The sequence below is a fragment of the Primulina huaijiensis genome, chromosome 6, assembly GCF_012295235.1.
Source record: "Primulina huaijiensis isolate GDHJ02 chromosome 6, ASM1229523v2, whole genome shotgun sequence".
Taxonomy (NCBI): domain Eukaryota; kingdom Viridiplantae; phylum Streptophyta; class Magnoliopsida; order Lamiales; family Gesneriaceae; genus Primulina; species Primulina huaijiensis.
This window is the reverse complement of record NC_133311.1, coordinates 14,930,830-14,949,255: the sequence shown is the minus strand read 5'-3', so window position 1 is coordinate 14,949,255 and position 18,426 is coordinate 14,930,830. Positions and strand designations below refer to the sequence as shown.

Genomic DNA, 18,426 nt, shown 5'->3' with positions numbered 1-18,426 from the left:
AGAACCGGAAGAGGAAGAGCCGATAGAGATTGAGGAGCCTATAGCAGCCATTGGGGATGGAGAGATAGAGGATTAGGCTAGGATGTCCTAGTGATTTTGTTCTAGGAGTTATTTTACTTTTCCGTTGTTGCTATTTCATTCAGTACGACTTTTAATTCTTTTAGATTGGTCATGTTCATTTTAGTTCTTTTGAGAAATCAATAAAAATTTGTTTTATTTGATTCATTGATTTCAATTTATTTCAGCACAATCTATTGTATGAACTATACTCGTACAAATTCTTAGAACTTGCGATACGATTGTAGGAAATGGCCGGCAGACCCTCGAGACAGAATCGCAACTCGCGTTATGCTAACACCGACCGTGAGGTCAGACAAGAGAACGAGCAAGGGAATGGACCCCCGTCTGCAGTCAACTTAAGCCAAGCTGATCTTATGGCCATAGCCACTATTGTAGCGACAACACTGCAAGGGTTGGGAAATCAGAACGTCAATCAGCCACCACCACCTCCACCACCAAACGGAATCAAGTTTCACTATGAGTCACTCCGCAAGAATAGATGTCCAACTTTCAGTGGAGCTGCTGACCCTGAAGTTAGCCAGAGCTGGCTAAAAAGTGTAGAGACGCAGCTGCGACTATTGGAAGTTCCCGAAGCGCTGAAAGTGGACGTGACTGTGCCGTTCCTAGAAGATAAAGCAGGAAAATGGTGGGAAGCAATCTCGCCAGCCATGACAGCTGCAGGACCAATGACTTGGCAGCGATTTCGAGAAGCCTTTCTGAAACAGTATTTTCCGGCCGAGGTCAGACTGCAGAAACTAAGTGAGTTCGAAAACTTCACTCAAACTCCGGATATGTCGGTTGTGGAATACACCTCCCAGTTTAATGCCCTTGGATCTTATGCTCCGGCAATCATGGCGGACGAAGTTTTGAAATTGTACCGTTTTAAAAAGGGATTGAACAGCAGGATCCAATCGGCCCTAGCAGTCTACCAACCCGCGAATTTTTCAGATCTAATGGGTGCAGCTATCCGAGCTGAAACTGACATCCAGCGCAGGGAGAAGGAATTTAAGAACAAAAGGCCCATGACTAGTCAGTCCTCACGCAGTAATCAGACTTTCAAGAAGCCTAACCAATCCGGTGGACCATCAAAAGGACCTTCGCCTACATCAAGCTACCAGGATATTAAGCCTTGCCCAACTTGTCACTTACGACACCTGGGAGAATGCCGAAGAAACAGTGGTGTATGCTTCGGATGTGGAAAAGCGGGACACCGAATTGCTGAATGTCCTACTGCTGCCAACCAAGCAGCCGGGCCCAACAAGGGAACATGGCCAAATACAGGAGCTAACCCCAACAAGCCAAAGGAAAGCAAGCCTAACGCTAGGGTCTTTGCTATGACTCAAGAAGAGGCCGACGACGCCACTGAAGTCGTGTCAGGTACCATTCTTATTCAAAAAGTGCCTGCTTATGCGTTATTTGATTGTGGTGCCACACATTCATTTGTATCTAAGAGACTCGCTAAGAAACTAGGACTTAAGCCCGAATTATTAGCCGAACCTTTTCGAATAGCCACACCTACAAATAAGGCCATCGAAACTCACGAGATCCACAGAGACTGTTTGATCAGTATCGGTAATCAGAAATTCAGCACAGACTTAATACAAATAGTCATGGCCGACTTTGACATCATTCTAGGGATGGATTGGTTAGCCAAAAACAATGCAATAGTGGACTGTAAAGGGAAAAGAGTTAAACTCCGAACCCCGAATCAGGAAGAGATCGTGTATCATGGTAAATCCAAGGAACGGAAATCACTCCTTTCCGCTTCCCAAGCATGGAAGGCAATGAAATCCGGAGAAGATATCTACCTAGCAATGGTTAGCGAAGTGCAAGGAGAAGCCGAACTAAAGATAGAAGACATCCCAATAGTATGTGAGTTCCCGGATGTTTTTCCAGAAGAACTCCCAGGGATAGTCCCGGACCGCGAAGTTGAATTCGAAATTTATCTGATTCCTGGTGCAGCTCCAATTTCTAAAGCACCTTACAGGATGGCGCCAGCTGAACTCAAGGAGCTAAAAGAGCAACTCCAAGAATTGCTGGACCAAAAGCAAATACGACCTAGTGTTTCCCTATGGGGAGCACCAGTACTTTTTGTAAAGAAGAAAGATGGGAGTATGAGGTTGTGCATCGACTATAGAGAACTAAACAAGATCACTGTCAAGAACAAGTACCCCCTCCCGAGGATTGACGACCTATTTGATCAGCTTAAAGGCGCCGCAGTCTTTTCGAAACTAGATCTGAGGACGGGATACCACCAACTGAAGGTCAGGGGGGAAGATATCCCCAAAACGGCTTTTCGGACAAGATATGGACATTATGAGTTCACAGTGATGCCTTTCGGGCTGACCAACGCACCTGCAGCCTTCATGGACCTAATGAACAGAGTTTTCAAACCATTCCTGGATCAGTTCATAGTAGTATTTATTGACGACATCCTCGAGCGAGATCACAAAGAGCATCTGCGCATTCCACTTCAGACTTTGAGAGAAAAGGAGCTCTATGCTAAGTTTAAGAAATGTGAGTTCTGGCTAAAGAGTGTATCCTTCTTAGGACACGTAATCTCTGAAGCAGGAGTAGCAGTGGATCCTAGGAAAGTCGAGGCAATTACAGAGTGGCCGAAACCTAAGAACGCCACAGACATCAGGAGCTTTCTTGGACTAGCAGGTTATTACAGGGAATTCGTTGAAGGTTTTTCTTCGATCGCCATACCACTGACGAAACTCACTCAGAAGAATTCAAAGTTCGTCTGGGACGAAAGTTTCGAGAAAAGTTTCCAGACATTAAAAGAAAAGCTCGCATCTACGCCAGTACTGATCTTACCCACGGAAGATAAGGAATTCACCATCTACAGTGATGCATCTAAAGAAGGCTTGGGATGCGTACTCATGCAAGAGGGAAGAGTGATCGCCTAAGCATCAAGGCAGTTGAAACAGCACGAGCAAAACTACCCCACGCATGATCTGGAGCTAGCAGCAGTTGTGTTTGCCTTAAAAATCTGGAGACACTATCTCTATGGCGCCAAGTGCGAAATTTTCACAGATCACCAGAGCCTCAAATACCTGTTCACCCAAAAAGAACTTAACATGAGGCAAAGGCGGTGGATCGAACTACTGAAGGATTATGACTTGACTATAAGTTACCACCCGGGTAAAGCAAACAAGGTGGCCGATTCTCTGAGTCGGAAAAATGAGAGCAAGATCACCCTGGCCTCACTCTCCTCGAGGCCATGTCTGCAAGAGACTGTAAAGTTAAACCAGGACCGAGACCCTGAGCTAACGAAACTGAAGGGACAAGTTGAAAGTGGGAAGACGCAAGATCTACAAATCGATGACAAAGGAGTCTTATGGATGAAAGGACGGCTGTGTGTACCAGACAACGATAACCTTCGCCAAGAAATACTGTCAGAAGCACACAAGTCCAAATTTTCAGTCCATCCAGGGAGTAAAAAAATGTACAGAGATCTTAAGAGCAATTTTTGGTGGAATGGAATGAAAAGAGACGTGGCAGAATTTGTCGCTAAATGCCAAGTGTGTCAACAGGTCAAAGCAGAGCACCAACGACCTGGTGGATTATTGCAGCCCTTGGAAATACCTGAATGGAAATGGGAACATATCTCCATAGACTTTGTGGTAGGATTACCAAAGTCAAGGCAAGGTCAGGACGGAATATGGGTAATCGTAGAGAGACTTACAAAATCCGCACACTTCCTACCCGTCCGTATGAACTACAAACTGGACAAGTTGGCCACACTGTATATGGATAATATTGTACGACTTCATGGAGTACCAGTGAGCATCCTGTCGGACAGAGACCCAAGATTCGTCTCACGATTCTGGAAGAGCTTCCAAGGAGCCATGGGAACAAAAGTGACACTTAGTACGGCCTATCATCCACAAACCGATGGCCAAACCGAGAGGACAATTCAAACTTTGGAAGATATGCTGCGAGCCTGCGCTCTAGAATTCAGTAGCAATTGGAGCAATCACCTACCATTGATCGAGTTTGCTTATAATAACAGCTATCACAGCAGTATTGGGATGGCTCCATACGAAGCTCTGTATGGGAGGAAATGCCGATCACCATTATATTGGGATGAAGTGGGAGAAAAAGCAATAGTAGGACCCGAACTCATACAGACAACAATAGACAAGGTTACAGTAGTCTGAGAGAAATTCAAGGCAGCTCAAGATCGACAAAAGAGTTGGGCAGACCTGAAAAGAAGGCCAGTGGAATTCAATATTGGCGAAAAGGCCTACGTAAAAGTCTCGCCTATGAAAGGAGTGGTCCGATTCAGTAAAGCTAGGAAGCTGAACCCTCGTTATGTGGGACCCTTTGAAATTTTGGAAAAAGTGGGCACGCTAGCATACAGATTGGCACTGCCACCAAACACGTCTAGAATACACAACGTGTTCCACGTGTCTCAACTACGGAAATACATCTCGGAACCAAGTCACGTGTTGGAAGCAGAACCACTCATGATCGAAAGTAACTTGGGAGAAGGGCTGAAATACGAAGAAGTTCCCATTAGAATTGTGGACACCAAGGATCAAGTACTAAGACGACGAATCATTCCTTACGTCAAGGTGCAATGGTCTAACCACACGGAAAGAGAAGCCACATGGGAGCTAGAAGAAAGGATGAGGGACCAATACCCGTACCTCTTCATAGACCAAGCCAACCCAAGTTTCGAGGACGAAACTTCCCATAAGGAGGGAGGGATGTAAAACCCGGGATTTTGTAATATCGTGATCATATCAGTTTAATATCAGGTTAATAATTTGATGGTGTAATCTTGGATATTAATATTTAAATCATTCAGAATATAAGATTTGTTTCAAGGTTATCTAAGTTGTGTAGATAATTTTATCGTGTACAGAATTATGAAGCTCGAAATTAAGATAGTATTATTTAAACTTGAAAATTTGGTAGGAATAAATTTATCTCAATCTAAGGAATTAAAGAAGGAATTTTGAAAACAAGCAGATAAATATCTAAGATTTAAGTTGATACTGAGATACCGGGATAAAAGATCAAGCAAGAGATAATAAAATCCCTAGAATTCGAAATCTAACAATATATACCATGAGATTTTCGAAAATTAGGTGGGGGAAGGAAGAAGGAGATTTCGAATATCTACCTAGATCACGGATATATCATGATTCTAGATTTGATTCACAGTTCAAACGCACTATCACGATAGCAGCCAACTCCTATAAATAGGAGGGCCCTATTTTCGAAAAAATCACACCTTAGACATACACAAAATTTCGAAAATCCTTCCCCTAGTCTCCTTAGGATTTTCGAGCACAGCGAAGCGCTACCGCCGTCGAGCCGCCGAAGAGGAATTTTCGAAATTCCTGTGCAAGCAACCCTAGTTATTCACGTAATTTTTGCATCAAGAATTTAAGGTAAGTGGGCAAATTTTAAAGTTTTAAATTTTTGGGTTATGTGTTTTTCTTTTAAAGAAAAAAAATGCGGTCGAACACCGTCTACGTTTTTTAATCTTGTTACGTTTTGTGAGACACTGTGAGGATTCCCTGAAAATGGGTGGAATTCCAACATATGGCCCTTAACAGTGGGATAGAACTGTTTTACGGCCTCGCCCCCTTAGAGGATTAAAACTTAGGGACTGACGTCAGTAAACCACGAAAGGTGAAAAATTGCAGTGTTAAAAATTATGAAAAGCATGCTGTAAATATATGTTATTTTCGAAAATATGAAATTTTTATGTGGTGTTCAATAATTCCCCCATTTACTGAGTATTCCCAAAATACTCACCCCTTACAACCTTTCGCAGATAAATCCGAAGAGCAGGTAGAAGAAGAAGAATCGGAACAGTTTTGGGGATGGTGATTAGTAGACATGATTTTTTCTAATTTTAGAAATTTAAAATTTTAGATTAGACGTTTCCGCAAATTTATTTTATTTCAGTTGTAAAGACAGTTGTTTTTTTTGAGGAGTTATGATTAATAAACTGGTTTTCGGTTTATACTATGCTACGAGGCTGGTTGTTTCAATTGTGTGATTGTTAAACGCCGGTGTCAAATCCCGAGTTTCGGGGCGTGACAATGAATTTGTATGCCCTTTATGAAATCATCAAAAGTTCCTTTGAACTAAATGCCTGAGCCCATGTTTGAACCCATGCCATCACTCTTCAAGCCATTCACATCCCCCTTGGAGCCCAATGGTTCCTTAGGAGGAGCCTTAGAAACTTTAGGGAAAATGGGAGGCTCGTTTGGAAGCAGAAATGCGGGCACAAGATACACAAATATGCTCCACCGTGGTAAGATCATCGATTTGTATGGAGTCCCAAATTGCATAGAGATCCTACTCAAAGCCTCAGTTTCCACCAAGAGAGAGGAAGCACCAAGAAACTAACCCAAACAGAAAGTCATTTCAATTAATCGGCATCAAAATTAAACTCATTCGGCATCCTTTTAAGTAAAAGAGTGCGTCCATATACGAAGTATGGGTCCCCATTCGAAACATGATTCAATCATCCAAAGCTTCAAACTTAAACATCAACCATCTATTTTGATGTGGACGGTAGGTATAAGGAACATTCCGTGCATCACAAATGCCTAAAAGTGCATCCTTTCCGGAAAATCGAGCCCGAAAAAATCCAATCAAACAATATCCCCTCACCTCTTCGACATCATAAACATCATCCAGGGTGAGGTAGGCACAAACATCCTCACAAACGTCCATATCCATAAGAGGAATTTTGGACTTCGAATTATTAGCATTCTATTTGATCATATTCGTTGATACTCCCGGATTATATATCTGGGTCATCTTCGGTCCGAACTCTGGGTAGTTATGAAGCCAGGAAAGACGAAGGGAGCAAGAGTTCGGGTAGTATGACTAAGAGACGTTGGTCCACATCACGGTTATTTACCGGACATCCGGGTACATGTTTCATCTCCGAGATCATAGGTGTGACTTAATCATTATTATGAAGTTTCAAATCACCTAGCGGTGATGTGACTAGGATAAAACAAGCATAGGTTGTCAAACGGTGACAGGAACAGAGTATGAGTGTCCATCTTGGCATAAGTAGCAGTTGGACACTGAAAACAAAGTCATCATTGACTTCTCCCCTATAAATACGAGGTTCGCTTGACAAATTAGGCATTCGGCTAATCTTGCAATAAATACACACACCTTCTATCTACCCCTAAAAAAGAGAAAGAATCACTTAACAGACTTGAACATCGAAGTGATCACACCGAAGAATATTCCGGCGCCCCTCCAACGTTTTTTGTTCTCTTAAAATCCAATATATCAGGACGGAAGGCAACCCGACCCGGTGTGATTGCCCACCGCACTCAGACCCGATTCACCTGGTTATCATCATTCGTCTTTCACTGCACCATCAGTGTCATCTTCTTTCACATAAGTTATTACAATGTTGGTTCGTTAAACTTACTATGTGTATCATATTCGGACTTAGAAAATTTCTAGGTTGCTCAACTGATCGGTTGTGATGAAGAAAAGTACCTTTAGCTTCTAACTCATGAGTAAAAAATAATATATTTTAACTTATAATATTATTAAAATTACTTTTTAAATAAATTTAATGAATAGACTGTATATTTTCATTTATTTTATAAATGTGTATTTATGATACCTTAATTTTAAATTTAATATTGTCAAAATAAACTTTATAGCTTTAATTTTAAATATATCAAAAACAAATTTAATGTAAAAGAATTTTTTAAATGTTTCTCCACAATAAATGTCTATTTTCTGAGCGATATTTTTTTCCCCTAAAACATGCTTGCTTATTTATTTCTTAAAAGAATCATTTCTACAGTTTAAATAAGAAAATAAACACCCAAAATTTGCTTTGGTCGGTGACTCTACATGATACATAAATACATACATGTAATACAAACATATATAGACACACACAAACACACTTATACAATATGACAAAAACATTTATGAATCCGTCTCACTGATCAATTTTATGAGACATATCTCCAACTCGATCCTATCACGCCCGAGTTCGAAGCGTACGACACCTGCATTGTACCAGCCTCATAATTGGTTCTGCTCGTCTTCCTCAAGTTCCTCTCCGTTCTTATATGGGGAGGGACTGTGAGTGTTTGGAAAAACATTTAGATAATGTGAGTCAGTTATAAAGTCCAAAATACGATAACGTAATCCAACAACATGCAAATTTAGGAAAAATAAAAAATGTCTAATTAAATTATTTTAATTGCATTAATTAAATATAGTATGCATGTTTACATGTTTAAAATATGATTTTCTATTAGAATACATAAAACTGTGTTCTTAAGTGTTATTCGAGATGCGATCGAGGACGGAGATCGGCGTCCTCGATCGGGGGCTGTAAAGGAATTTTTTTTATTAAATGATTATTTTTAATTATTTAATATATGATATATTTTATATGTTATTTTCGAAAATATGGTCTTTTGAGGTGTTTTACATGCCGAGTCATATTTTATACCCGTAATCGATTTTTTACGAAGACAAGGACTTTTTGGGAACTCGCCTTGTATTTTCAAAAATTTTCCTAAACGAAATATTTTACCTACATTATAATGAGTCTATTATACTAAGGTTATTGAGTCTAGCTTTTTACCCAATTATTTATATCAAATTATGGAGTTTCTAAACCAAAAAAGCACTTCGCATCACACAAGAAACCTAGGGTTTTCTCTTCCCACCCCTCACGCCACACACATCACGTTCAAGGAAGGAATTCATGTGAGTTTGAAGAATAAAAATGCAGCAAGGATCCCCCGTCTCTCCGCCAACGTTCTTCATGTCTAGAATTGTTTTTCGTGCGTGTCAAAGGCACGCCTTAATCTTTCTTTGCTCATATTTCATATCATATTATGCGTAATTATACATGTTTGCATGAAAATTATGACACCCTTTCATTTATTTTCGTTTTTATGGCATATACATAATAAAACTCGTGTTTTCATTCTTTTTAAATCATGTTATTGATGCACAAAAGGACTGCCAGGGTAGGGCTATTAGGAGGCTTGATTTACAGCGGGTTTAAGGACCCTTAGATGCACAACTAAGGGCTGGAAAGGAAGGATGGAAGGGCGCGGCTGCACATTTTAGGGACCAAAGGGTCAAGGGTTTGCGGTTTTTAAAGCAAATAAGGAAGAGGCCACACGGGGTACTTTTCAGGCAAGGTGTTGGGCTTGTGAGGGTCCTAGCATCGAGCCATGGTGGTCCACGCAAGGCAGGAGAGGCTAGGAGTGGAAGGCGCATGGCTAGGGCACAACCTAGTCGTGGCCATGTGCATTTGGAAGAACCATGCACGTCCTCGTGCATGGCTCGCTAGGGTTGGACCAAGTGGGTCCTAAGGGGTTCGTTCTAGGTCCTAGTAGGGGTGGTCAGGGTCTGGTCCACTCGAGTAGGGTCTAGGTTCGAAGGATTTGAAGTTAGCTTACGGCTAGGGTTTGGTTGACTAAGGTGCAGAAAATTCAGAAGCTTGCTAGGCTTTCCTATGGGTTTTAGATGGTTTTATTTGGGTTGAAAAAGGGTTATTTATGTGTTAATAAGCTATGGTTAAAGTTTGGTAAAGTTTGGTTAACTTTCAAGTTGATTCGGGTTAAAACCAAACTTCATTTCAAGTTTTATAATAAATGATGAATTTAGTCGAGAAGCTTAAGTTTACGTCTAAAAAATGTTTATGGGTGTATTTTAAGGTGTTATGGTAAGTTTGGATGGATTTCGGTCGTCTTTTTAAGGTCCAAGGGTAAAATGGTCAAGTTAGGGTTTCAAGGGCAAAATAGTCATTTCACACATGAATCATGTTAGCAGTCCCTGCAGTGTCCTGAATGCTGTAATCAATGTTAAAATGTTTATTTGTTGTGGGATTTCATGATGAAAAACGCTAAAGTTAAAGATGTGTTGCATACTTGGTTTAAAAGAAAAATGATATCTATGCATGAATTTTTATAAGTGATGGATATCATAAAATGTTTGAATGAGGTGATTTGATTGTGACTAATACGAATACGAATATGAAATGATATGATAACATGTAAGGCCAAGGCTCAGTTGACGGGCGAGAGTGTCGTTGATGTCCCCAACGCCTGGTACCATGGTAATACGTAAGATTGATCAATCGACCAACAGTTGATACGAAAGTCACAATTAACGATCTGAATTCAATAAAAAAAACGTATATGTATATGTATATGATGAAAGGAAAGGTATATGATTAAAGGAAATGATTTAAAAGTTTATGCATATTCATGAAAATCTATTTTATTAAAAGTAACTCACTGTTGCATGTGGATGAATACGTATTACTTGTTATCACAGTTAGGGTTTGCTGAGTAATTAGATTCATTAGGTGTGAATGATGCAGGTGAGGATGTTTACGATGATATTGGAGAACTTGATGGTTGAACTAGCTAGACTGATAATGCACATAACTCGAGGACCATTGCTCATTTTTTCGCACTACTATGATTTACAATACTTTAAATATCTTTATGACTTTTGATGGTTATGAGTGGTTTTGATAGGATTTAAGATATTTATGCTCTTTTGAAAAATATTAGTTTTAGGTTTGGTTTGACGGTTACGATTTTATGGCTTTTACTGCACTTTTGGATTTTGAGTAAAATAGATGGTGAGTTTATTTTAAATTGTGCAAAGGAATATATATTCATATCGAACTCGAATCATAACAATGCTGAAAGAGCCCACTTAATTTTCATTTCAAAACCTGTATATACATCATGAGGGAATTTTCAATCGATTTAAACATACATTTATTTTGAGAACAGTAAGCCCACTTAATTTCTTAACAAAGATTTCAGTAGCTGCTTGATGCTTGAAAATGGCTCATTTCTTGCTGCTGAATGTTGCTCGAACAAGATGCCTATGTGATGCTGCCGAAATGTTGTTCGAACAAGATGCCTACTTGATGATGATGATAGCACAAAATCTTAGATGAATTGCTTGCTTTGGTGAAGTATTCTCACAAGGTTGAAGCGGAATTTATATGAGGGAAATACAGGAGTTACAAGTAGGGGTGGGTCAGGCAGGTACCCATCCCATAATCCTTCTACCCAATCTCTGTCCCGATAAGAATTTAGAATATTTTTTTCTCTCATCTCGTACCCAACAAGTGTTGGGAGCCAAATGTTTGAGTTCATGTCGGGTAAGGAGAGGATATCGCAGTAAATATTTTTTAATCCATGGATGCTCTCCAAGCATATATTGAATCTAGATAAGATATGACAATATTTAACTTCTGATGAACACGAGCACGACATACAATATATATAATCATTAAAAATTAAAGCATTTTTCACGTACATTACAAATAAACTGAAGCATTTCTTGATTAATCCAAGCAAATCCAAAACAAAAATTAACATACCAAGCTCATTAAACCACCACACAACATTCTCAAGATTCAATTGGAATCAATCAGTATTCTTATAGTTGAATAACGTTTAGTGACTATATATATTCAATGATAATATTTTATTAATAAATATAAAATCATAAAAAAATAATATTTTTTGAATAAAAACCATTTGACATGAACCAGTACTCACCAGACGTGAATTCCTTCTGATGATTAGCCATGTCCTTCTCGAACACAACAATGTGTTCCTTTGATAAACTCTTTTTTATTTTGTATAATTGTATTTGAATTATAATTATAATAATCCTCTATTTGAATTTTTTTATTTAGATGAATTAGTTAACAACTTAATTTAAGCCCTAAAATCGCCTTCTATGTGCTAGCTCTTTTTAAATATGTTGGTCAATTTATGTATGGTATTCGGCCAATAATATTCTATGTAAAATTATAATATATCCTTCAACCCAATGTGCTAATAATATTATAATATATTTTTTTAAAAAAATAAAAATATTATTATTAATCTAATCTGGTCGGTTCGGGAATCTCATCCGGTGGATGTTATATGTTCGATCCCTCTCTGGACATTGATCGGAACGGAAAAAATCCTGAAAATTTGGGTCAAGATATTTTCGAGGCGAGAATTGAAAATTGAAATGAGTTGGGATTTTGGCATTCCTAGTTACAAGCATCCATTAATCAATCATAATCAGCCCTTAATTGAGTTGTTACAAATATGAAAGTGGAGGGTCACAAGGCTTGGCCAAAGGCTAGTAATTTGGCTCCATGAATTTTGAAATTGAGGTGTACAAGGCAAACCATATTTTTGAAAATATGGCTTGATGGTTAAGCAAATTTTCAAATTTGATAATGCTAGAAATTGGGGTCTGCATATCACTCTCACCTAATAAGAAGTTTCGTCTTTGAAACTTGATTTTACTTGATCTGCTAAGAGGTAAGGATATTGTTTTTGCATTTTCAATTCTAACTCCTAAGTATCTTTTCTTTCGGTGTGATTGGATCATTACCTTGACGTGCAGGATGATTCTTCATCTAAGTATATGGTCTTTGGCGTCCACTATTCGAATAAGAATTACTAAATACTTCAATTACTCATTCAAGTTCCATATCAAAAAGATGCATGCTTGATTATGTATTTCTTAAAACAATCATTTCAACAATTTAAATAAGAAAATAAACATCCAATATAAAAGTTGGCTTGGTCGTGACTCGACATGATACATAAATACATACATATAATATACATGTATATAGACACACAAACACACATATATGATATCACAAAAATTCTTAGTAGACCGTTTCACGAGTCAATTTTGTGATACGGATATCCGATCTTACCCATGAAATTATTAATTTTTATATTAAAAATATTATTTTTTTTACTGCATGTAAAGACTAAGTTAACATGTCTCACGGATATAGATCTGTTGACCGTATCAAATAACATATACTCATACAATATATATAAACAAGAAAATCCTGCAATATTAATTTTTAATTATTTAATATTCATAGATCAAATTTATATAACAGTATATTTGGTAAAAATCTCTCTGTTCATGTTTCAATTAGGATTCATAGATCAAATTTATATAACAGTATAGTTTGCATTTAAGATGCTTTAAGATGAAGTATTCATGTGATTTAATACTAAAAAAAAAAAGAAAAGAAAGAAACATGTTCCCCACTAACCATCGAACATGAGCAAATACTTAATTAACAAATAATGTACCTAAATTGATATATTAGATATCTGAGTTGGCCTACTTGATATTCATATTTTGTTTGAAAATATATTTGATGTTCCATTGACCACCATAAACGAAGTCATGTTGGAGTTTCCATTGAAGATGCATTAGGTTGAAGTATTCATGTAATTTAATACAAAAAAAACTTGTTACCCACCATCAAATACAAGAAATACTAAATTTAACCTACAAATTACCTAAATTGGGATACCAGAAACCTGATTTGGCCCATCTGATTCCCATATTTTGTTAGAAAATACACTTGTATTAAACTTGATAGTATCATTCATAATACTTATTGGTAATATTATACTTGTCAGTATTTATTCACAATACTATTTGCTTTTTGAAACAATGATATTATTTGTTAGTCATCCAATATACTTAATAGTATCCATTCATATTATTATTGATAATCATACATTATATTTATTAGTATTTTTTTCATTATACTTATGAATATTAATTAATAATACTTACGATTATTATTCATTCATAATATGTATTGGTTTTCGTGAAATACGTGAGAATATTTAAATAGATCTTATACTTTGAAGAATTAATTAATAACACTTTTTGATAACCATCCATTATACTTATTAATATTCTGACAATATATGATTATTCATTCATAATACTTATTAGTATTCTTACATAACAATTATTGGTAATGTAACGCATCAGTTTTGACGTTTTTCCCCACTGTACCAAACAAATGATAGTTATTTTGCCTCTTAAATACTCAATCCCATTATTCGGTATTCTAAAAAATATATACATTTAGAAATTTTAATCAAACAGTACATGTTTTGTCCCTTAATTACTCAATTCGATTATTTGTTATTCTAAAAAAAACACATTGGATGATTGATGTGACATTATTTGCCAATAACATGAATATAACTAAATTGATATAAAAAACACTCAGTTTTAATCAAATGGTACTTGTTTTTTGGGGTATTTTTTTTAAAACCTCGGTCAACTTTTTTTAAGAAAATGACCTCCCCAAGTGTATTTCAAATATACTTGAGGAGGTCGACCGAGGTTATTTAACCAATTATCCCATTGGTTAAATAATCTTATGCCCAGTAAACACACTTAATGTTGGCCTTATATACTTAGATATTTTCCGCTTAGTAAACACAATTAATCTCGTGATTTGATATATAGTGTTGAGCTACAAAAAATTCGACATGATTCTGTGCACGAGAAACATACCATGAAAACAAAATTTAAACAAAAGAAAAAATAAAAAGCATGACATATACCATAAATCCAACGGCTTAATAATATTGTTCCAGCAAAATTATTTCAAACATAAAATTATCATCACACCGTTGGCTATGGTCGGGAGGATTATTACTATCCGCCGCGATCCCCGCGGCCTTATATTTACTCGTCGGAGATAAGCTAGAGTTTTCGTTGGGAAGGAGGGAGATGATATATAAGTGGGTATGTAGGTGCGAGAAAGAATATGTATATTATTTTAACTTTTACAATAATATCTTATATTATTATAGGGCGGGCAACAAAGTAAATTTGGACTATTGAGGGAGTTTATACAAAAATTTAGTAGTTTGCAATCACCAATTCAAAATAAATATTTCGTAGCCACTTAAAATTGAAATACGGATAGAAGGATTTTACAAAAATTTAATCTTTATATAATTTTATTACACTTTTTTTTAATGTTCCTGTTGCACCGAATTCGTTGTACAAAGTATTTGTCCGCTAGCAATATCAATCAGTCGATCGACATTCATCATTGGTTAGTTGATAAAGCGTCCCCATTGACAGGTAAGTTGAGGCATCCTTTCACTTCAAAGACAATACACCCACATCTAATTTCTTGAAAAAATAATATTAATAAATTTTTTCAGAAAAAAAAACAATAAGTTTCGATTTTATTACATCTGCCAACATGTTCGTCACTTACAACTAAATTTATCATCGTTTCCTAAATATACTTCATATTATTATTGTGATCCCTCGAATCATAATATCATCATTAATTTATACTTATGGTAGCGGAAGCATGTATAATTCTTTATTTTACAAAAGTTAATAAAAATAAGAATTCAACATAAAAGTCACAATTTTGCTAAACCAACATTTTCTTTCTCAATTTTCGTCCTATTCAGAGTCTCATAAGCCTATATGTGGAATTTACAATAAATAAAAAGAAAATAGAGGTTAAGTCTTTGGGGATTTTAGAGAGTAAGTAAAATTGGGCTTATATATTTATAACAAGTTAAATGAACATTTAATATGCAGTAGTTCAATATGAGACGATATGTATCAGTAGTAACGTAATGTTATGAAAATATCTTATCAAGTGAAATGCAGTAACTGTTCAGGACTCTGAAATGAATATATCTAAAGAAGTGACTTTCACCATGTAATGACCCGAATCCTTATTTTGAATAAAGTATTAATTAAGAGAAAATTAAAGAGTTGTTAATTAAGTATTATTAAAGAATTGATAATTCGATATTAATATGTTGGATCTACCGAATTTAAAATGGAAAACCAGATCTACTTCAGATTACATTATCACGAGAAAATCCAACTAGACGAATGAGATTCTGACACGTGGTAGATAAGATTGATTCGGATTTTCTGAAATAGTACGGATGCAACCTATAAATGGAAATTTAACTTATTTTTGATTTTGGGTTACCGCAATATCTGCATTTCTCACGGTAGTTGACATCTCGGTTTTCTCGAAACTTTTTGCTTGAGCGTTCTTTATGTTATTCCAGTTGGGTCTCTTTTTCATGACTTATTTTCCGACTATTGGTTTCAAAGGAATTAGGGATCCCATAGTTTATTTCGCCTTCTTCTCTCCTGAGTAGCAATTTGATCTCCTCTTCCACTCGCAGTACTTGATTGATAGCAGAACTATAATATGAGGGTTCTTTATGTTATTCCAGTGAGGCCTTGGACGAATTTCTTTGTCTTTCTTGCCTCATCTTCAAGGTAATTAGGAACTTAATGGATCAAACGGTGAAACTTTGCTTCGTATTGTGCCACAGTTAAAGAACCTTGAACTAATTCCATAAATTCATGTTCTCGTGTGTTGACTATTACCTGGGTGAAGTATTATTCCTCAGAATCCCGCAGAAAGTTAGTCCATGTTTTTAGAGTGTTGTTTTTCTTCCCCAGATGATCAACAACTCTCCATCAATTATGTGCTACCCCCTCAAACTGATATACAACAAAGTTCACTTTTCGTTCCTCTGATTAGTTGAGAACGGAGAAAATTTTTTCGATTTTGATTAGCCATTCTTTGGCTTGTTGTATGTCCGGGGTGCCGTAAAACTTGGGTGGCTGGAACCTAAGGAATCTTTCAAGAGTTCAATCACTTGTTTTTTCAAATCTTTGAAGACCTCGATAATCTCCTCTAAAGTTTCTTACTGGTAGTTGTTAAAATTGCATGAACTGTTGAAATACGTCAAACATATTTTTTGGATTCTGCTCCTAACATGGAATACGTTGTTCCTCTGCTTGGTTTCCGCTTACCTCCTATCAGTCTTCTTCACGGTTGGAAGGTTTAAGTTGTCATGCGCTTGACGATGATTCATATTGATTCCTAGCTCATGAACTCTTCTTTATGATGTCATCATAGGAAATAAAAATTTAAATCTTTTTTCTTAGAAAACAAGAGTTCGTAAGAGATTTATATCAATATCAGTTTAGAAGGAATTTCATATAGTACTACCTATACTTTTTTTTTTATCAAAACTTGTTGATCATGTAATTCTCAGTTTATGGTTCAAACTAAGACTGACATTTTATCTTATTTTATTACTCATTATCCAGAAGATCTGGACATAATGATATACACTAGTGACTTTCACTATAATTCGTAGCCATAAAATCCAAAAATATAAAATATTATGTGTTTGATTCTATCACCCAAAATTATATCGGGATAAACATGTGGGGCTCTGATACCACATGTGGGCCTCCGAATCATGATATCATTATTAACTTATACTTATTGTAGCAAAAGCGTGTAAAATCTTTGGCTTTACAAAAGATAACAAAATAAGATTTCAACAGAAAAGTCACGGTTTTGCTAAACCAACATTTTTATTCTCAATTTTCTTCATATTAGGAGTCTTGTAATCATTTATCTGTAATTTACAATAAATAGAAAGAAAATAGAATTTAAGTCTTTGGTGACTTAGTGGAATAAACTTGGGTTTATAAATTTATGACAAGTCAAACAAACATTTAATAGTGAAGTAATTCACATTAATATGATATGTATCAGTAGTAATATATCATTATGAAAATATCTTATCAAGTGAAATGTAATGATTTTTTAGGACTCTGAAGTGAATACTGTGGACTAAAGAGGTAGGTCCAACCAACATTGGTGTAGAACTTTTCCCCACGTACTCAAGTAGGATCCGTACAATCAATCATTTACAAGCCAAAGTGAACTCCATTTTAGGACCGAAGTCACATTGTTCAGATGAACTATATATCAGGCTTTAAACTCGTTGTTCATCGGACTCACATTTTCGGGACGAAGCCGCGTTGTCCAATGGAATAACAGTCTGATACATTGACCATTGTCCATGCTCAATTCATTCAATCTGTAATATTCTATCAGTAACCAGTCAAGAACCAACAAATCTAGAAATCCAATGTAAAGTACGATTTACCAATCAATTAAGAAATGCACAATATGATGCAATACGTGACCTCACCTCGGTAGCTTACTTTTTCTTCTCGATTTCAATCTTAAGGCAAGATAATTTTTTTTATAAATATATATAATTTGAGTGATTTTAAACTGGATAGAACATGTAGTAGGTGATCTTTAAAAAAAATTTTTGTTCAAAATTTGTATCCTGTAGTTTCAGTTAACACTTTAAAAATTCATAACAATTAAAATACATATCTAAGAATCGTAAAACTTTCTAGAAATACCTAAAAATAGTGCAGAAATCGTTCGGAAGTCGGAAAATTAATGAAAAATGTCGGCCTGTGAGCCTCACACTCCGCCTTGCTGGCACGTGGATGAGCCCTTGTTGCCATGCATGGTCGGAATTTTCACGGGAGATATATCTTGTAATTTCCTACAACTTTTATTTGAACACTTTTCAAAATTTAGAATGTATCAATAACATATTTTAAAAAAAAACAAGAATAGTTGTCAAGCTTGTTTTTGATGACCAAAACTAGTACTTCCAGTGA

General features: G+C 36.3%; 1 protein-coding gene across 1 annotated transcript; it reads left to right on the top strand.

Moving 5' to 3' along the window:
* Window positions 1–308: 308 nt before the first annotated feature.
* Window positions 309–2,972, top strand: LOC140979114 (uncharacterized). The gene has a single exon (XM_073444465.1). The coding sequence runs from the start codon at window positions 309–311 to the stop codon at window positions 2,970–2,972; it is 2,664 nt and encodes an 887-aa protein (XP_073300566.1).
* Window positions 2,973–18,426: the final 15,454 nt, after the last annotated feature.

Bases quoted from the DNA above. Each gene is read 5' to 3' on its own strand.
- LOC140979114 (XM_073444465.1), top strand. From the start codon at position 309: ATGGCCGGCAGACCCTCGAGACAGAATCGCAACTCGCGTTATGCTAAC.